This window comes from Girardinichthys multiradiatus, chromosome 21, assembly GCF_021462225.1.
Source record: "Girardinichthys multiradiatus isolate DD_20200921_A chromosome 21, DD_fGirMul_XY1, whole genome shotgun sequence".
Taxonomy (NCBI): domain Eukaryota; kingdom Metazoa; phylum Chordata; class Actinopteri; order Cyprinodontiformes; family Goodeidae; genus Girardinichthys; species Girardinichthys multiradiatus.
The window spans coordinates 23,266,123-23,281,338 of record NC_061813.1 but is presented as its reverse complement, the minus strand read 5'-3'; the positions used below and the strand labels follow the sequence as shown (position 1 = coordinate 23,281,338).

The window sequence follows — 15,216 nt, the reverse complement described above, 5'->3', positions numbered from 1 at the left end:
ACTACAATTGTATTTATACTTTTAAATTGTGGATTAAATAAAAACATTGATGCAATATTTATGGAAACGTAAAAAAAAAAAAAAAATTTTACACCTAATAGCATCAAAAACGAATTAAAAATATTATTTGTACCATTGTGGTAATTCTATTATGAAAGATTTATTAAAATATTGCAATGAACAAATAATGAGTAAAACAATAAAACAATCCTTCTTGTTACTTTTAAATGCCTCCGCTCATTTATGACCAAAATGAAGATCCACTGTAGAGGACCTAAAGAGTCCCTGTCCTGAACACACTATTTACACTGTGAAGCATGGTGATGGGAGCATCATGCTGTGGGGATGTTTTTCTTCAGCAGGGACAGAAAGGCTGGTCAGAGTTGATAGGAAAATAGATGGAGCACAACACAGGACAATCCTGGATGAAAATCTGATGCTTTGATATTAGAGTAGAGGTTCACTTTCCAATGACCCTAAACACATAGCCAGAGCTACAATGTCATGGCTTATAGATCAAAGCTTATTCATGTGGCCATGTCAGAGTACAGATATATAGATCCAAGTATCTGTGACAAGACTTGAAAATTAAAGTTCACAAAAGCTCTTCATACAAACTGATCTAGCATCCCTTCCTGAGACTGTCTGGTTTTGCTGAATGATCAAGATTTTATCATGTTAGTTTTCCACTCTTGGTTTGCTCTGAGGAAGTTTTAATTTTGTCTCGCTTTTCTTGGCTTATCAATAATGCTTAGTAGTTTTTCTTTCTATTTAAAATGTCGCTTCGACCTAATAACATTGGAAAATCCACATCGAGTTGGATCAGTGTAGTTATTTATGTGTTTTTTTTACCACCAGAGTTTCAGCAAGAGATGGAGCCCAGAGTAAACTGTGCCAAAAAGCTGCGCCTCCACATCAAGCAGGATCCATGGAACCTTCCCAACAGTGTTCAGGCACTCACACAAACCATTTCCAAATATGTAGAAGGTCAGTTTTCGCCCGAGAATGCTCCAAATGCATGGAAAGTGCACAAAGCCAATTATAAATCCACAATATTTAAGCCCTAAAGCTGGTCACACAGTCACATTTAGCGTTTTATAGGGGGAAAAAAAGCAGACCCGGCTTTAAATTAAACATACTTCAAACTGGCCAATTCTTCATTGCACTGCCTCCTGTCTGCTAAATGAAATACCAGACTATTTCACTTACTTTAAAACGTAAACCTAAACCCATCCTGGGACTCATAAATTAGAGCCGCTAACCCAGAGCTGAAAACTAGCGGAGAATTGCAGAGCTGCATTCTGTGAGATCCTTCTTTGCCTAGAGAGGGCATTTTTATTGCCAGCGGGAGTGTGTGGTTTTGTTTTTGTTGATTCACTGACTGAACACACATACAGAAATGGTACAAGCACACACAGGCACAGTACCAAGCACTAACAGCCTGCCACTCGACACTCCTGGGAAAGGTGATCTGGTGGTCACAACTGAGAAAATACAAACAGACAGGGGTATTATTAATACATCTCACCAGGTTGACATTTCCATCAGAGTGGCTTCCAGTTTTATAACACATAGCCATTACTATAAACAAATATGGATTTCTGTTACCTTTGTTTCTGTCAGTGTTTTTGTCTGGCTATCTATATGTAACATAAACAGAATAATGTTGTTCAGCATTTGTTAGTTCATAAGATCAAGGGGTTCTAGTGGGGCTTCTCACTGAGGTCATGGTGTTGCAGACTCTACATGTAAACCGTTAAAATTTATTTAAGTTCTCACTGATTTGCTTTTATTTCTTGTTTTCAGAGGTGAAGACACGACTCCTCCTGGTTCTCCTGCAGTATACAGGTTTGTATTGCCAAACTTGCAAATCCTGGACATTAGCTGCCTTTTAAATCTTTCAGCTATCCTTTTTGCACAGAAAACCAACAAAATAATAAAATAGACCAGATATTTCAGCCTGAGCTAACTATTCGCTCAGTTCAAATAAACAAGGATGAGAAAGTAACTTTGTGATGAATGGATGTTAAGTTTAAATATTTGTTGTCTGACAAAAAAGATGACTATGTGGAGAAGCACCTAATGTCCATTGTTATGCATGGTGGAGCATATGTATCGTTCTGGGCCCATTTCTGAAATACCAGAATATTTTTAAATAAAACTCTTGTGACCTCAACCAGAAAACTGAAAATGGGTCTTCATTTGGTCTGTCAGCTGAATAATGATCCAATACGGCCAAAGTGATACAGTCACACCTCATTCACAAGACACAAAATCAAGCTTCCATCTCAGTCCTAGACCTAAAACTTAGCAGAAACCGGTTGGGTTAGGTGAAGAGGAGAGAACACCCAAGATTCTGGATGAGTTAGAGAGTTTGGGTCAGAAGAATGGTCCGAGGCTTTACTCTGTTTGGTCCAACTGTGTGAAATACTGCAGGGAGAAGACTACGTGCTGCCCTGTTAGCATAAAGGGGTTGTTCAAAGTATAAACAGCAGGCCTAACAATGGGTGTGGCGTCAGTTAATTGTAGAAAACAACTCGAAAATATTTCTTTAGCTGGAATTCTTGTGGCAATTTTGAGTATTAGTTTATGCTACAAGGATTTTTACACAGCTTTAAGACAGATGCCAATAAGTATGAATGGTGCTGCGCTGCTGATTGTTTCATTTAATAATAATGTAGGTGCAGTGCAAATATTGTTTTAGTTGAACTGTTGATGAGCTTTGAAAAGACTTAATATTTGTCACTACTAAGCAGAAAACAAAACTTAATGTGAAATAAACATTAACATTTTGCTCATTTAGGGTGTTTTAATACAACACCAAATAAATCTTAAATAAAAACACATTTGATTTAAATGTTGTCTTATTTTGTCATTGATACCTGTGGTGGCCAAAGCATTTGCTCATTCAATGCATCACAACGCCTCCGGCTTCCTATTGATCTCGGTGTTGTTTTCTGTTGCAAACTGCTGCAATAAACAAGCTCTAATACTAATGAGATTTAAACATTAGATTCTACTTAACCCCATTAAGGGGGCAGCAAGCCATAAACTGTTTCGTACTGAATAAATTTACTAATAAAACTCCGGTTTTTCTTCCCATTAAAACATCGACAAACTGCAATCAAGCGTCCTAGCAAGCACTGTCAGAAAGTTTTCATCTTCCCTATAACACAATTTAATTATTTCTGAGGGAGTAAAGAACAGATTTTTTTGCTCTGTTCAGTGTTTAACTCATTAAAAATAACATTTGTTTCCAATTTTTCCAGGATACCTTCCAGTAGAATAAGTATGTTTAATGACCTCAAACTGCTTAAGATGTCTCTGTCAGTCCTTGCCCCCATCACTTCATCTTTCCTTTCTGTTAGTTTTGTTCCTCGTTCGTCTCCCCGTCAATACAGCTCAGTTCTCTGTTCTATGATTTATTTCCCTGTACTGTTTCCCTCTCTCTAGACTCTGAGATTCAGTTGCGTCGAGACATGGTGTTCTGTCAGTCTTTAGTTGCAGCAGTGTGCGCGTTCTCAGAGCACCTGCTGGCTGTCCTGAACCAGGTGGGCTATCCTATAAATAAATCTTGTTTTGATATTATTTACAGGGAAAAAACATTTCACTTACTTAGGCTGCCATTGCTATCTTATTTATTTATTTTTTAACCTTTTTTGTCAGTTCCACAGTGTAGGAGTAGAACTGGACCAGGACTTTCCAGATCCTCAGGAAGCCCAGGAAACCAGCCGACGGTGGCTGGGGCAGATCGCCAGTGCTGGCCTGCTGTTTCACTTCCAGTCCCTCCTGTCTCCCAATCTGGTAAGCAGCCAAAAACAGCAGCTCAGGAGTCGCATTGTGTGAAAATAGTGGTTTCTGTTATTTGCCATCATTGCACCTGTCATAATACTGTACATAATGTAGATGTGTATCACACCAGTTGTACATATCGTGGTAAAAGAGTTTTTTATGTCCAACCAAATAAAACTGGAACTGCGATTTATGTTTGGATTGTCAACATTTGGACTTATTAGTCATAACACTGCAAGCTACAAAAACAACCAACTGGAGAAAAAAAACCGGAAAGATATTATAATACATCTGGATCATTGCTGCTTTGATTCTTTGTAAGCCTCACCCCTGTCTGAAGGATTTCTGAGACATTAGTCATATTGAGAGGTTCCAACCCAGGGGATGTCAAACTTCAGTCTTTAGGGGCCAGTGTCTTGCTACTTTTAGATGTGTCTACTCCAACACACCTGATACAAACAATCCAGCCATTATCAGGACTCTGTAGAACTTAGCTGCTCCTGAGGAGGTAGTTCAGCCTTCTGATGCAGGTGAGTTGCCCAGGGAGGCACGTCTAAAAGTTGGAAGACATCAGCCCTCACGAGGACTGGGGTTTGACACCCCTGTTCTGACCTGTCAGTTTCAATTAATGTGGATTTGAAATTTAAAACATGTTAAAAAATGGCAAATATAATACACTAATATAATGTAACCAATCACATGACAGCACATAGCATATGCAGTTAAAACCAGACGATACATGGATTTTGCACCAAAACACAGCATCACTTGCCAGGTTACGCTTCCATCTATGCCTTTCTTTGTGAGATGTGCCCCTAATCTTCCTCCACTGCTGGCCAGTAGGATGTGGTTGACAGGGACAGGAAGAGACAGGAAGAGACAGGAAGAAGAAGGGAGGTTGACCAAAACTCCTAATCAGAAATATTTGAGTTGCTGTGACCATAAGTGTGCTTGTTTTTGTCTGATGCTGAAGAGGAAACACAAACTCCCACTCATTTGGAGATGTAAATAAATTAAAACAGGCTAAAACAAACATGCAGACAAAGACATATGTGTTAACAGCTCTATTTCCTCCCCTAAGCTATCCCAATTTTTTTATAGTCGCCTTCAATCAAGTTCTTCAAATATTTTACTCCTGCTTAACTCACACTTTCAGAAAATAAATCTGAACCTTTCTTTAGAATTTGGTTGCTTTTTAAAATGTTTTTTGGTCTAGGCGTTGTACCGGATCACAAAGCCATATTGTGCCTTTTAGTGCTTTAAAATTGTAAAAAGTAGACAAATTGGGGGAAAAAAAAGATGTCCGGCCTTAAAACTATCTACAGCAGAAGAACCATATCTAGATGTGCTTAAAACAGCCAAGACCTGAAACCGGACCTGCAAAATGCACCATTACTCAGGTTATAAGACACACTTTTCACACACAGTTCAGTGACAGCTATTTTTGGAAATCACTTCTTTTGTCCTTGGTATTTTTTTATACATTCAACAAAAAGAACTGAAGAATTGTTATGTCTTTCTCATGTTGAACATTATGTGAAAAGCCTTAAGAAATATTAATGAAAAGTCCTAAGAGATTATAACAATGTCTGTCTGATTAGAGGGACTACTGTAAGAAGAATAAACAAATGGTGAATATGTCCACTGTTTGTCCTCTCCAGACTGATGAGCAGGCCATGCTGGAGGACACTCAGGTGGCCCTGATTGATCTGGAGAAGGTTACCTTCTACTTCCAACAATTTGAAGGAGAGCCAATGGTTGCAAGTAGGCTGTCTTAACTCAGACCTAATTTTTTTTTTTCAGATGAATTGCTTTTTAAGCATTGATATTTATTGATAGCTGCATTGTTTTAGTCATTTTACAGACCCATCACTCCCACTTTTATGCTTCATGTTACTGGGTGTCTTCACAATTATTAGCACTTCCGTTAAAGAATGTGTTGAAAAACGCTGCAGCATAATCTCACAATAATATGACGTATCATGTTCTCTTGTCTTTCCCATTTTGAACAATGACTAAGAGAAACAGTCCCCAGTTGCTTCAGGAAAGAGTGTGCACATTTATACAACCAGGTTATGGCAGCTTTTTATTTTCTATATTTTTTTCTTGCAAGAATTTCTTTTTGTTTTCCACTTGACTTGGACAAGCTATATCTCATATTGTACATGGAAAGAGTTTTGAAATGTTTACTAAACCACTGTTCATTCATTTTATAGAAACTGTTGGAGGTGCCAATGATTGTATAAACAAAACAATAATTTCCTAACGTGGGATTTTATCCCCCTCAGAATAAATGTATTAAAATTAAAGGTTGGATTTCAAAACATTTTTTCAATGTGAGATTATGCTACTGAAATAAAAGACACATAGATTTTAAAGCTGATCATATGTCTTTACCAGGGGAGCCAATACATGTGGTAGGTGCTGTTCCTATTAACCCGTACCATCTACCTTCATTTGTGTCTTCTGGCAGATATGCCCATTTCCTACCAGGTGGAGGGCACTCGCCAGGCCCTGAAGGTCTGTTTCTACCTGGAGAGTTACTACTTCGCACATTTGCCTTTCAGGCTTAAAAACGGAGGAGGCGTCAAAATCTACCCTGTGCTCTTTACACAAGGTAAAAGGAGCCGGATTCAGGAAAAGGACAAAGGCTGCTTGACAAATGATCATGAACACTGAATAACTCCCTGTGCCTATTTTCCTGTTTAGCTCTGGAGAGCATGGAGGGATATTACTACAGAGACAACGTGTCGGTGGAGGAATATCAGGCCCAAATCAATGCTGCTTCATTGGATAAGGTCAAACAGTACAACAAGAGACTCGGGTACAGTATAACAGACACACACATTGATATTGCTTAGCTTGTGTTGTGTAATGCAGCTGAGTTTTTCATATTTGATAAAAATCAAGATCTCCTTCCTTTTCGACGGGCTTGACTCTCAACGCTCAGCAGCAGCAGCACCTGAAGGTGATTGGCTGAGAGGAGCACAGCTGGAAATGTTTTGCGATTGGCCGTAAACACACACACAGCAGGGGCGGCAGTAGCTGGATGAGAACACGCAGCATGCCACCAGGAATGCTCCGGTGTCTCTGTGCAGCTGCTGCACTCAGTCACTTTACACCTCATTGCTTTTCTGCACACTCGAGACTCCCCGTGATTGGCCAGGTGTGGAAAATGTGATGAAGTAGAAAAACGTGAAGAAGAACTTTAATTTGTTTAACTTCCCGGGCTATATGAGAGAGGAAATTGCACTCTGAGGCAGAGAGACAAATGTCAGAATGTTATCTGTTATTAAATGTGACTTTCCTTTTAAGCCTTTTTCCCTTAATGAGCACCTTAGAGGGTGACCAGTGGTCTTCAGTTTAACATTTGCTGCAGCCTGTGCAGGTAATTAAAATTAAAACCACAGTCCCACTTATAGTAGATCGCTGTCATATTCAGTGCATTTGGTTTTGGGGCTTTTAAAAGATTTATATTCCTGGCAGTTGTTCCATCTCAGTATAGCTAAATATAAATTTATAAGTATTGACTTCTTCATAGAGTTTTTAATTTATCTGTAATGGTTAGGGGTGAGAAATTGATTTCCCAAAGCATAGTTGTGGAAAGTAAATAAAGCTAGGACATAGAATATTTTCATGCATTAATAATTTTTTCAGCTGCTCCCACTCAGCCCTGAGTTTTTTTTTTAAAATAAATTATTTGAATTTCCCCACTGAGGGACAATGAAGGATATCTTTAGGTTAAGGATTTAACCTGGGTTCTCAGAAACATGAGTGAGGTATCTCACTATGGGACACGCCTCCAGCGCCTGTCCCCCAGAAGCTCTATTATATTACGCCAGTCTTGACTGGCAGGCGGAAGTGATGTCCGCTCCCATGGGAGTATAGAAGCCGACGTCACGTAGGTGATCTTCAGTTTAGTAAGCACACCTCTTCCTCGCTCCCTGCAAGGAGGGTGATCTGGTGAGATACCTCACTCATGTTTCAGAGAACCAGGGTTAAATCCTTAACCTAAAGTTCTCTTTCAACATTTGTTTTGGTATCTCACTATGGGATATTTCTGCTCCCGTATTGCCAGATAAGCTCACTCGAAGACCAACAGATGCATCTTGCATTCATGGCAATGTGGAACCCACACCCAGAACTGTGTGAACCAGTGTGGGCCTGGTGACATCCAGTTTATAGAACCTAGTGAAGGTGTGAGGGGTCGTCCAGCTGGCAGCCTCACATACAGGTGCTTCTCAAAATATTAGCATATTGTGATAAAGTTCATTATTTTCCATAATGTAATGATGAAAATTTAACATTCATATATTTTAGATTCATTGCACACTAACTGAAATATTTCAGGTCTTTTATTGACTTAATACGGATGATTTTGGCATACAGCTCATGAAAACCCAAAATTCATATCTCACAAAATTAGCATATCATTAAAAGGGTCTCTAAACGAGCTATGAACCTAATCATCTGAATCAACGAGTTAACTCTAAACACCTGCAAAAGATTCCTGAGGTCTTTAAAACTCCCAGCCTGGTTCATCACTCAAAACCCCAATCATGGGTAAGACTGCCGACCTGACTGCTGTCCAGAAGGCCACTATTGACACCCTCAAGCAAGTGGGTAAGACACAGAAAGAAATTTCTGAATGAATAGGCTGTTCTCAGAGTGCTGTATCAAGGCACCTCAGTGGGAAGTCTGTGGGAAGGAAAAGGTGTGGCAGAAAACGCTGCACAATGAGAAGAGGTGACCGGACCCTGAGGAAGATTGTGGAGAAGGGCCAATTCCAGACCTCGGGGGACCTGCGGAAGCAGTGGACTGAGTCTGGAGTAGAAACATCCAGAGCCACCGTGCACAGGCGTGTGCAGGAAATGGGCTACAGGTGCCGCATTCCCCAGGTCAAGCCACTTTTGAACCAGAAACAGCGGCAGAAGCGCCTGACCTGGGCTACAGAGAAGCAGCACTGGACTGTTGCTCAGTGGTCCAAAGTACTTTTTTTGAAAGCAAATTCTGCATGTCATTCGGAAATCAAGGTGCCAGAGTCTGGAGGAAGACTGGGGAGAAGGAAATGCCAAAATGCCAGAAGTCCAGTGTCAAGTACCCACAGTCAGTGATGGTCTGGGGTGCCGTGTCAGCTGCTGGTGTTGGTCCACTATGTTTTATCAAGGGCAGGGTCAATGCAGCTAGCTATCAGGAGATTTTGGAGCACTTCATGCTTCCATCTGCTGAAAAGCTTTATGGAGATGAAGATTTCATTTTTCAGCACGACCTGGCACCTGCTCACAGTGCCAAAACCACTGGTAAACGCCGCATTGAAGCAGTCATTTCTGCCAAAGGATTCCCGACCAAGTATTGAGTGCATAACTGCACATGATTATTTGAAGGTTGACGTTTTTTGTATTAAAAACACTTTTCTTTTATTGGTCGGATGAAATATGCTAATTCTGTGAGATAGGAATTTTGGGTTTTCATGAGCTGTATGCCAAAATCATCCGTATTAACACAATAAAAGACCTGAAATATTTCAGTTAGTGTGCAATGAATCTAAAATATATGAATGTTAAATTTTCATCATGACATTATGGAAAATAATGAACTTTATCACAATATGCTAATATTTTGAGAAGGACCTCTATTTCCTCCACAGGTATACCCTGGAACAACGCCCAGGATGAGACCACACCACGAGTGGAGTGAGCCCTCAGACCTGCAGGGGGTGCAAGGCCTCTGCTCTCATAAGCCATAATAATAGCCCCCACTACCGAATGCGAAAGACGTTGCTTTGTGAGAGGCTTTCCTTTATGTGATGAAGCCCACGACACAAATAGCTGCTCTGATTTGCGAAAATCCGCTGTTTTTTTCCACACATAACCGCAGAGCTTGTACTGGGCAGAGTGTATGCAGTCGTTCATGCTCCTGAGAGGAGAATGGTGGTGGGTAGAAAGCCATTAATTCAAGGGCACGGCATGGCAGAGCCGTAGCAACCTTAGGTATAAAGTCAGGATTAGGTTTCAGTAAAACCCTTGACTCACCCAGAAACTGCATGCAGGATGGGTTAACTGAAAGCGCTTGAATGTCACTCACACGCTTAGCAGAAACCAGAGCAATCAATAAGGCCGTTTTAAAGGAAAGCACTTTGAGCTCAACCTGCTGCAACGGTTCGAACGGTGCATGTGACAACGCATCGAGTACCATAGGTAAATCCCATGAAGGAGTGAGGCTCCTCGACACTGGACGGAGCCGTCGTGCACATTTCATGAATTGACACACCAGGGGGTGCTGCCCCACTGTTTTGTCACCAAAGCCAACGTGACAGGCTGAAATAGCAGCCAGGTACACCTTCACAGTGGAAAAAACCAAGCCTTTATCCAACAGTGCCTGCAGAAAAGTTAAAACGTCCGACGCAGGGCTTTGCATTACGCTCACCATAGGTTTTGTGCACCAACACATGAATGCCTGCCATTTACCCTCATACACGTTACGCGTGGAAATGGCCCTTGCATTTTGAATTGTGTCAATAACGTTCTGGGGAAGCCCACTGGCAGCCAGATGTAACCCCTCACAGGGCCATGCGCTCCGGATGCAGAAGAAATATTTCTCCACGTGCCTGCGTCAGGAGATCTCTGCGGAGCGGAAGCCGCTATGTCTCGCCGTGTAGCATCTAAAAAATCTCTGCTAGCCAGTGTTTCCCTGGCCAGCGGGGAGCTATCAGAATGAGTGAGTGTTTTCCCTCTCGCACCCTGGCGAGAGTAGGAATGATCAGTTCCAGCAGGGGAAAGGCGTACAGTAGGACCGGCAGCCGTTTGTGCGCTAGCGCATCCAGTCCAAGCGGAGCCTGTCGCTCCGTCGGTGAGAAAAACATCAGACACTGAGCGTTTTTCCCTGATGCGAAGAGGTCGACCTCCGCTCGGCCGTACCTCCTCCATATCTGGGACATCACCTCACTGTGGAGTTTCCACTCTTTGTAGCGGGAATTACCCCTTGACAGCACATCCATGCCTCTGTTCATTACCCCTGGCACGTGAGTCGCTCTTAGCGACAGCAAGTGTGAGCTGGTCCAGATTATCAGTCTGTATGCCAGCTCATGTAAATGACGTGAGCGCAGACCCCCCTGTCTGTTGATGTAAGCAACCACTGTTGTGTTGTCCGTTCTGACCAAAACATGGTGCCCTTTGATAAAAGGCAGAAAGTGTCTCAGTGCCAGCATCACGGTCAGGAGTTCCAGATAATTTATGTGAGCTGTCTGTGTTTGTGGACTCCAAACGCCGTTTACCATCATCCCCTCGTGAGTGGCTCCCCAGCCTGTCAGCGAGGAGTCTGTGGTAATTACCTTCCTCGTCAGGATGGTTCCCATGGTAACGCCGGTGTTGAGAAAACCGGGGCGCTTCCACGGGCTCAGTACGCATGCACATATGAGAGAAACCATGATGCTGCGGTGAACATGGCGTGTGGGACTCAAGCTGAGTGACGCCACCCACCTCTGAAACGGGCGCATGTGTAGACGGCCGAGTGTGATGACCGCCAGCGCAGACGCCATCAAACCCAGCAGTCTCGCGCAGGCTTGGACAGCGCTTCTGTGGAGACCCAGGCATAGGTCTGTTACCACGCACAACTCGTCCCACAAATTGGCCATCGGTGTGCCAGTCATCTGCTCCTGTAACTCCGCTTGGTAAGCGAAGAGAAGAGATGAAGCGTTTAAGACTTTAACAGATGCAGCCACCACCTTGTAGCTTTTCTCATTCAGAGCGGACTGAAAAGAATCAGCTTTGAAGGGAAGGGTGGGTCCTGCCGCTGTCATGGCTGACTTCTGCGATGGGTGCAGGTGAGATGCCAGCAGAGAATCTACGGGAGGCAGGTGTGAAAAACCACCGGCCTCCATGCCCATCAAGTCCAGCGCCGACCCTCCCAGGGCAGGGTTCTTGGCAGTGAGAGGATTGCTCCAGGACCGGGCTGCTTCCTCGAGGCACTCGGGAAAGACCGGCAACAGCTGTCTGCTGGAAGATTTGGCTCTCATATCGAGATGTGGTAGTTTCGGTGAGGGTTTCCGGCCATTCGATGCCCAGCTTCTTTGCTGCCCTTCTGCAGACATCGTGCAGGTCCGTTGCAGTCAGGTTTGGGGAACCGCAGCAACTGGTGTCATCTGTCACTGAGGGCTTTGCCGCCGATGGGATGGCATAAGGCCCACAGTCCAGCTCGTCATCGTCAGACCCGAGACTGATGGACTCCACTTCAGATTCGGACTCAGCATTAGCAAGAGTGCTGAAAACTGGAAGTACGGCCTCGTCTTCCTCTGGGTCAGTCAGTGGCGCGACAGCGTCGAGCTGATCACCCCAACTGGCTCCAGCCAAAGTGGGCTCTCTCTCATCAGTACCAGGAAGCTCCGGTGGCGGGGGATTGGCTACTCCCATCATAGGATCAACCGTGCTAGCCTGCGCCAACGAGATTTAAGGGAGAGCCGTGCACAGTGCTCGCAGCTCGCCGGTGACGCTACCGCGTCCTGGGCATGTTGCAGCCCCAGACACGAAGCGCAGACAGCGTGGGTATCTCCCGCAGCTATGAGATTGCCACATGTGCAGGTTCTAGATGGTGGTTTGACTCTGTTCATGGTGAGAACGAGTGCAAGTTACACAACTTCGTAAACTCCGTTAAGATTGCAGCTAGTTTGGTGACCAGTTGCAGCGCTGCTCTTTGGCGACAGACCAGCGTTGAAAAGGACTCAGAACGGTCGGGCACAGTTATTGAGAAACGCCCGGCGACCGAGTTGTTAGCTCGCTCTGTGAACAGTTAAGCTAACTCAAGTTACTGTAATGACCATCTGAGAAGTGCTTCTGGGAGCGAGAAGAGGTGTTAGACTGAAGATCACCTACGTGACGTCAGCTTCTATACTGGGAGGAAGTCCTCCCATGGGAGCGGACGTCACTTCCGCCTGCCAGTCAAGACTGGCATAATGTAATAGAGCTTCTGGGGGACAGGCGCTGGACGCGTGTCCCATAGTGAGATACCGAAACGAATATTGAAAGAGAAGTCTATTTTTAACAGGAGTTTTGTCTTTTTTAATATATATTTTATCTCTTAGTTCGCTGGGACTTATTTTGTTAGAGAATATTTTATAGCTGGTGATCCTATATCAAGCATCTTTGTATATTATCTAGATATGGACTGATTAGATTTGAGTATTTTAAATCAAAGACAAAATAATTACAGAGTTGACATATTAAGGTGTCTCAAGCATCTTATATTAGCAGTTAGTGTGGTTAGGGTTGCTGACTGTAAACATCAGTCTTTGTGTGGATTTCTGAGATGGTCCACCTACAAGTCTACCAGCCATGGTATAAGAAAAAAAGGTATAAGAAGTTTAAACGTACCATTTGATGCACAACAAAGTTTCATCTAGACGTTTATCATTTATTGCTTGTTTAGTTTAGTTAGTCTCTTTGGCATTGAAGCCTCACATCTGGCCATAGATCTCAAGCACCCCCAGGTTTAGCAGTAACACAGAGCAGATGTGTCTAACAAGACACAGGCACGTCTTGTAGGGGAGCCCAGAGGGTGCTAGGTAAGGAAGTAGGCAGGCCGCATGCCACTGAGGAACAAGTTTCAACTAAATCTGCTACAGCATTGCTGAAGAACACAGTCTGAATTGTGGAGGTTCTCCGGGCTCCACAGCCTCTTTCAGGTTCCACTTCTTGCAAATTATTTTATACAGTAGGAGGATTTACGCAGCGAGCACTAGACTTGATTTCAATGCTAAACTTGGACTTAATTTAGACATCAGTCAATAATACGTCAATTCAAAGCTGTGGTTTAGACTAATATGTAGACCGAGCAAAACTGTCTAGACTAAAAGTCATCTAAACTATACAAAATGCCAGAGAGCATCAACCAGAACTAAAGGACAGCATGGATTCAGCAAGGATGAATTTCAGTATTTGTTTTTACTTGGGATATTGCAATAATATCACATTGTAAAAACAATCTGTTCTTCTGTTTGAGAGCCAACAACTGAGAAAATAGTGCCAAATCTAACAAGATATTATTTGCACTACACTGGTGGCTGGACACAACTTAAATTTTAACCTAAAGTGTCATTAGATATTGGAGCTGAAAGATATTGCTTCACTCATAACAGAAATAAAGCTAGGATCGATACACAACACATTTCCTCTACTAATATATTATTTGCCTAAATCATGGAATGCGGTTCTCTAGCTTTCCTAATTTAAGTGCTTGGACACATTCTTAAAAAGCGCTGGTGTTACATCACTCACTAACTGTTTTCTGGAGAGAAATTGCTGAATTTACTGCTTGGTGTGGCTGAAGTTATGGAATATTTCTTTGGGCTGCTGTTGTCAATACTATTCAGAGACTTCAAGTAAATGGTGATCCAACTGGCTTTGGCAAAAAACACGAAGATATGGAAAAGACTCTGGGCTGGTTCTCGATCAGCCTCAATTTCCTGTTAAGCCTGAATAGCCAATAGGTGGTCCAGTGAGCCAAGAGGTCCCGAGTTCAAGACTGGCTTAATCTCTGTTTTGAAGTTGCTGAAAAAGTTCAAGGGTTTCAACATGTTTCCAAAACAAAATTATTCCTTTGGTAATTGTATTATTTGCTTTATTGCATTTTACATGCATTTTACAGAGTTCCACCTGGCAATCTCTATACTATACTTTAAGTTTTGCATCTGTTTCACTGGTAACATCTATGACATAAGTGATGTCACAAAGATTTAAAAAAAAAAACAACAGGCAAAATGTTGCACTCCCACTCTGGGAGTGTGTTTGTTTTAAATGTGGTAAAATCAATATGTTCCCTTAGTTCCCAGCAGACTGTGGTTTCTCTGTATGTAACATCCTAAGTAATTTTCTTATGCCGGCTGCCATACGTCTTATGGCTGACCACAAGCCAGGCCATGATCTCAGTCACCCCTCCAACCTCAGGCACCTCGTTATCCTTGGAGCCGAGCCACTGCAGTGTTGGGCTAAACCAAGACTCTGGGCCGGTGCCAGAAGTCGACTGACAGACAGCTGCACAGCTGAACTGAACCAACTGCAGGGCCATGTTTAAAGTATTCATGCTGTTGTAGTAAATGCAGTCATGCCTCAAGTCCACATGCACATTTGGGACACTTGAGGGACAATTGTTTGGAAGCTGCGTTGAGGTTTTAATTATGTGGAGTAAACAAGAAGTAACTACTAATGCATAAATTGTTTTCTAAAAACGACTTGAACTGGAATCATCCAAAAATGAATAAGAGTACAACTTTTCCTCAACCCCCCACTGTCAGATATGGGAAATCTGAAAAACAAAAGCATAGCTTTATGCATGTTCTACCTTTATATAATAAGAGGAGATTTCAGTTGAAAGATGAGGATCATGGAGGGTTTACAGCAAAAAAATTGAACAACAGGACTAACTTTGAATGCA

The 15,216-nt window shown here is 42.7% G+C and overlaps 1 protein-coding gene across 4 annotated transcripts in view; it reads left to right on the top strand.

Moving 5' to 3' along the window:
* prex2 (phosphatidylinositol-3,4,5-trisphosphate-dependent Rac exchange factor 2) overlaps nt 1–15,216 on the top strand; it is a 156,184-nt gene that overhangs the window by 117,524 nt on the left and 23,444 nt on the right. For 3 of the 4 annotated variants that reach the window (XM_047350111.1, XM_047350114.1, XM_047350112.1), the window contains 7 exons: nt 859–987; nt 1,807–1,848; nt 3,454–3,551; nt 3,667–3,804; nt 5,454–5,556; nt 6,266–6,409; nt 6,502–6,616. In XM_047350111.1, the coding sequence (XP_047206067.1) occupies nt 859–987; nt 1,807–1,848; nt 3,454–3,551; nt 3,667–3,804; nt 5,454–5,556; nt 6,266–6,409; nt 6,502–6,616 (769 nt within the window). Of the gene's footprint in view, nt 1–858; nt 988–1,806; nt 1,849–3,453; nt 3,552–3,666; nt 3,805–5,453; nt 5,557–6,265; nt 6,410–6,501; nt 6,617–6,702; nt 7,097–15,216 lie in introns of those variants that run through there. The other variant, XM_047350113.1, reaches the window with a different exon arrangement.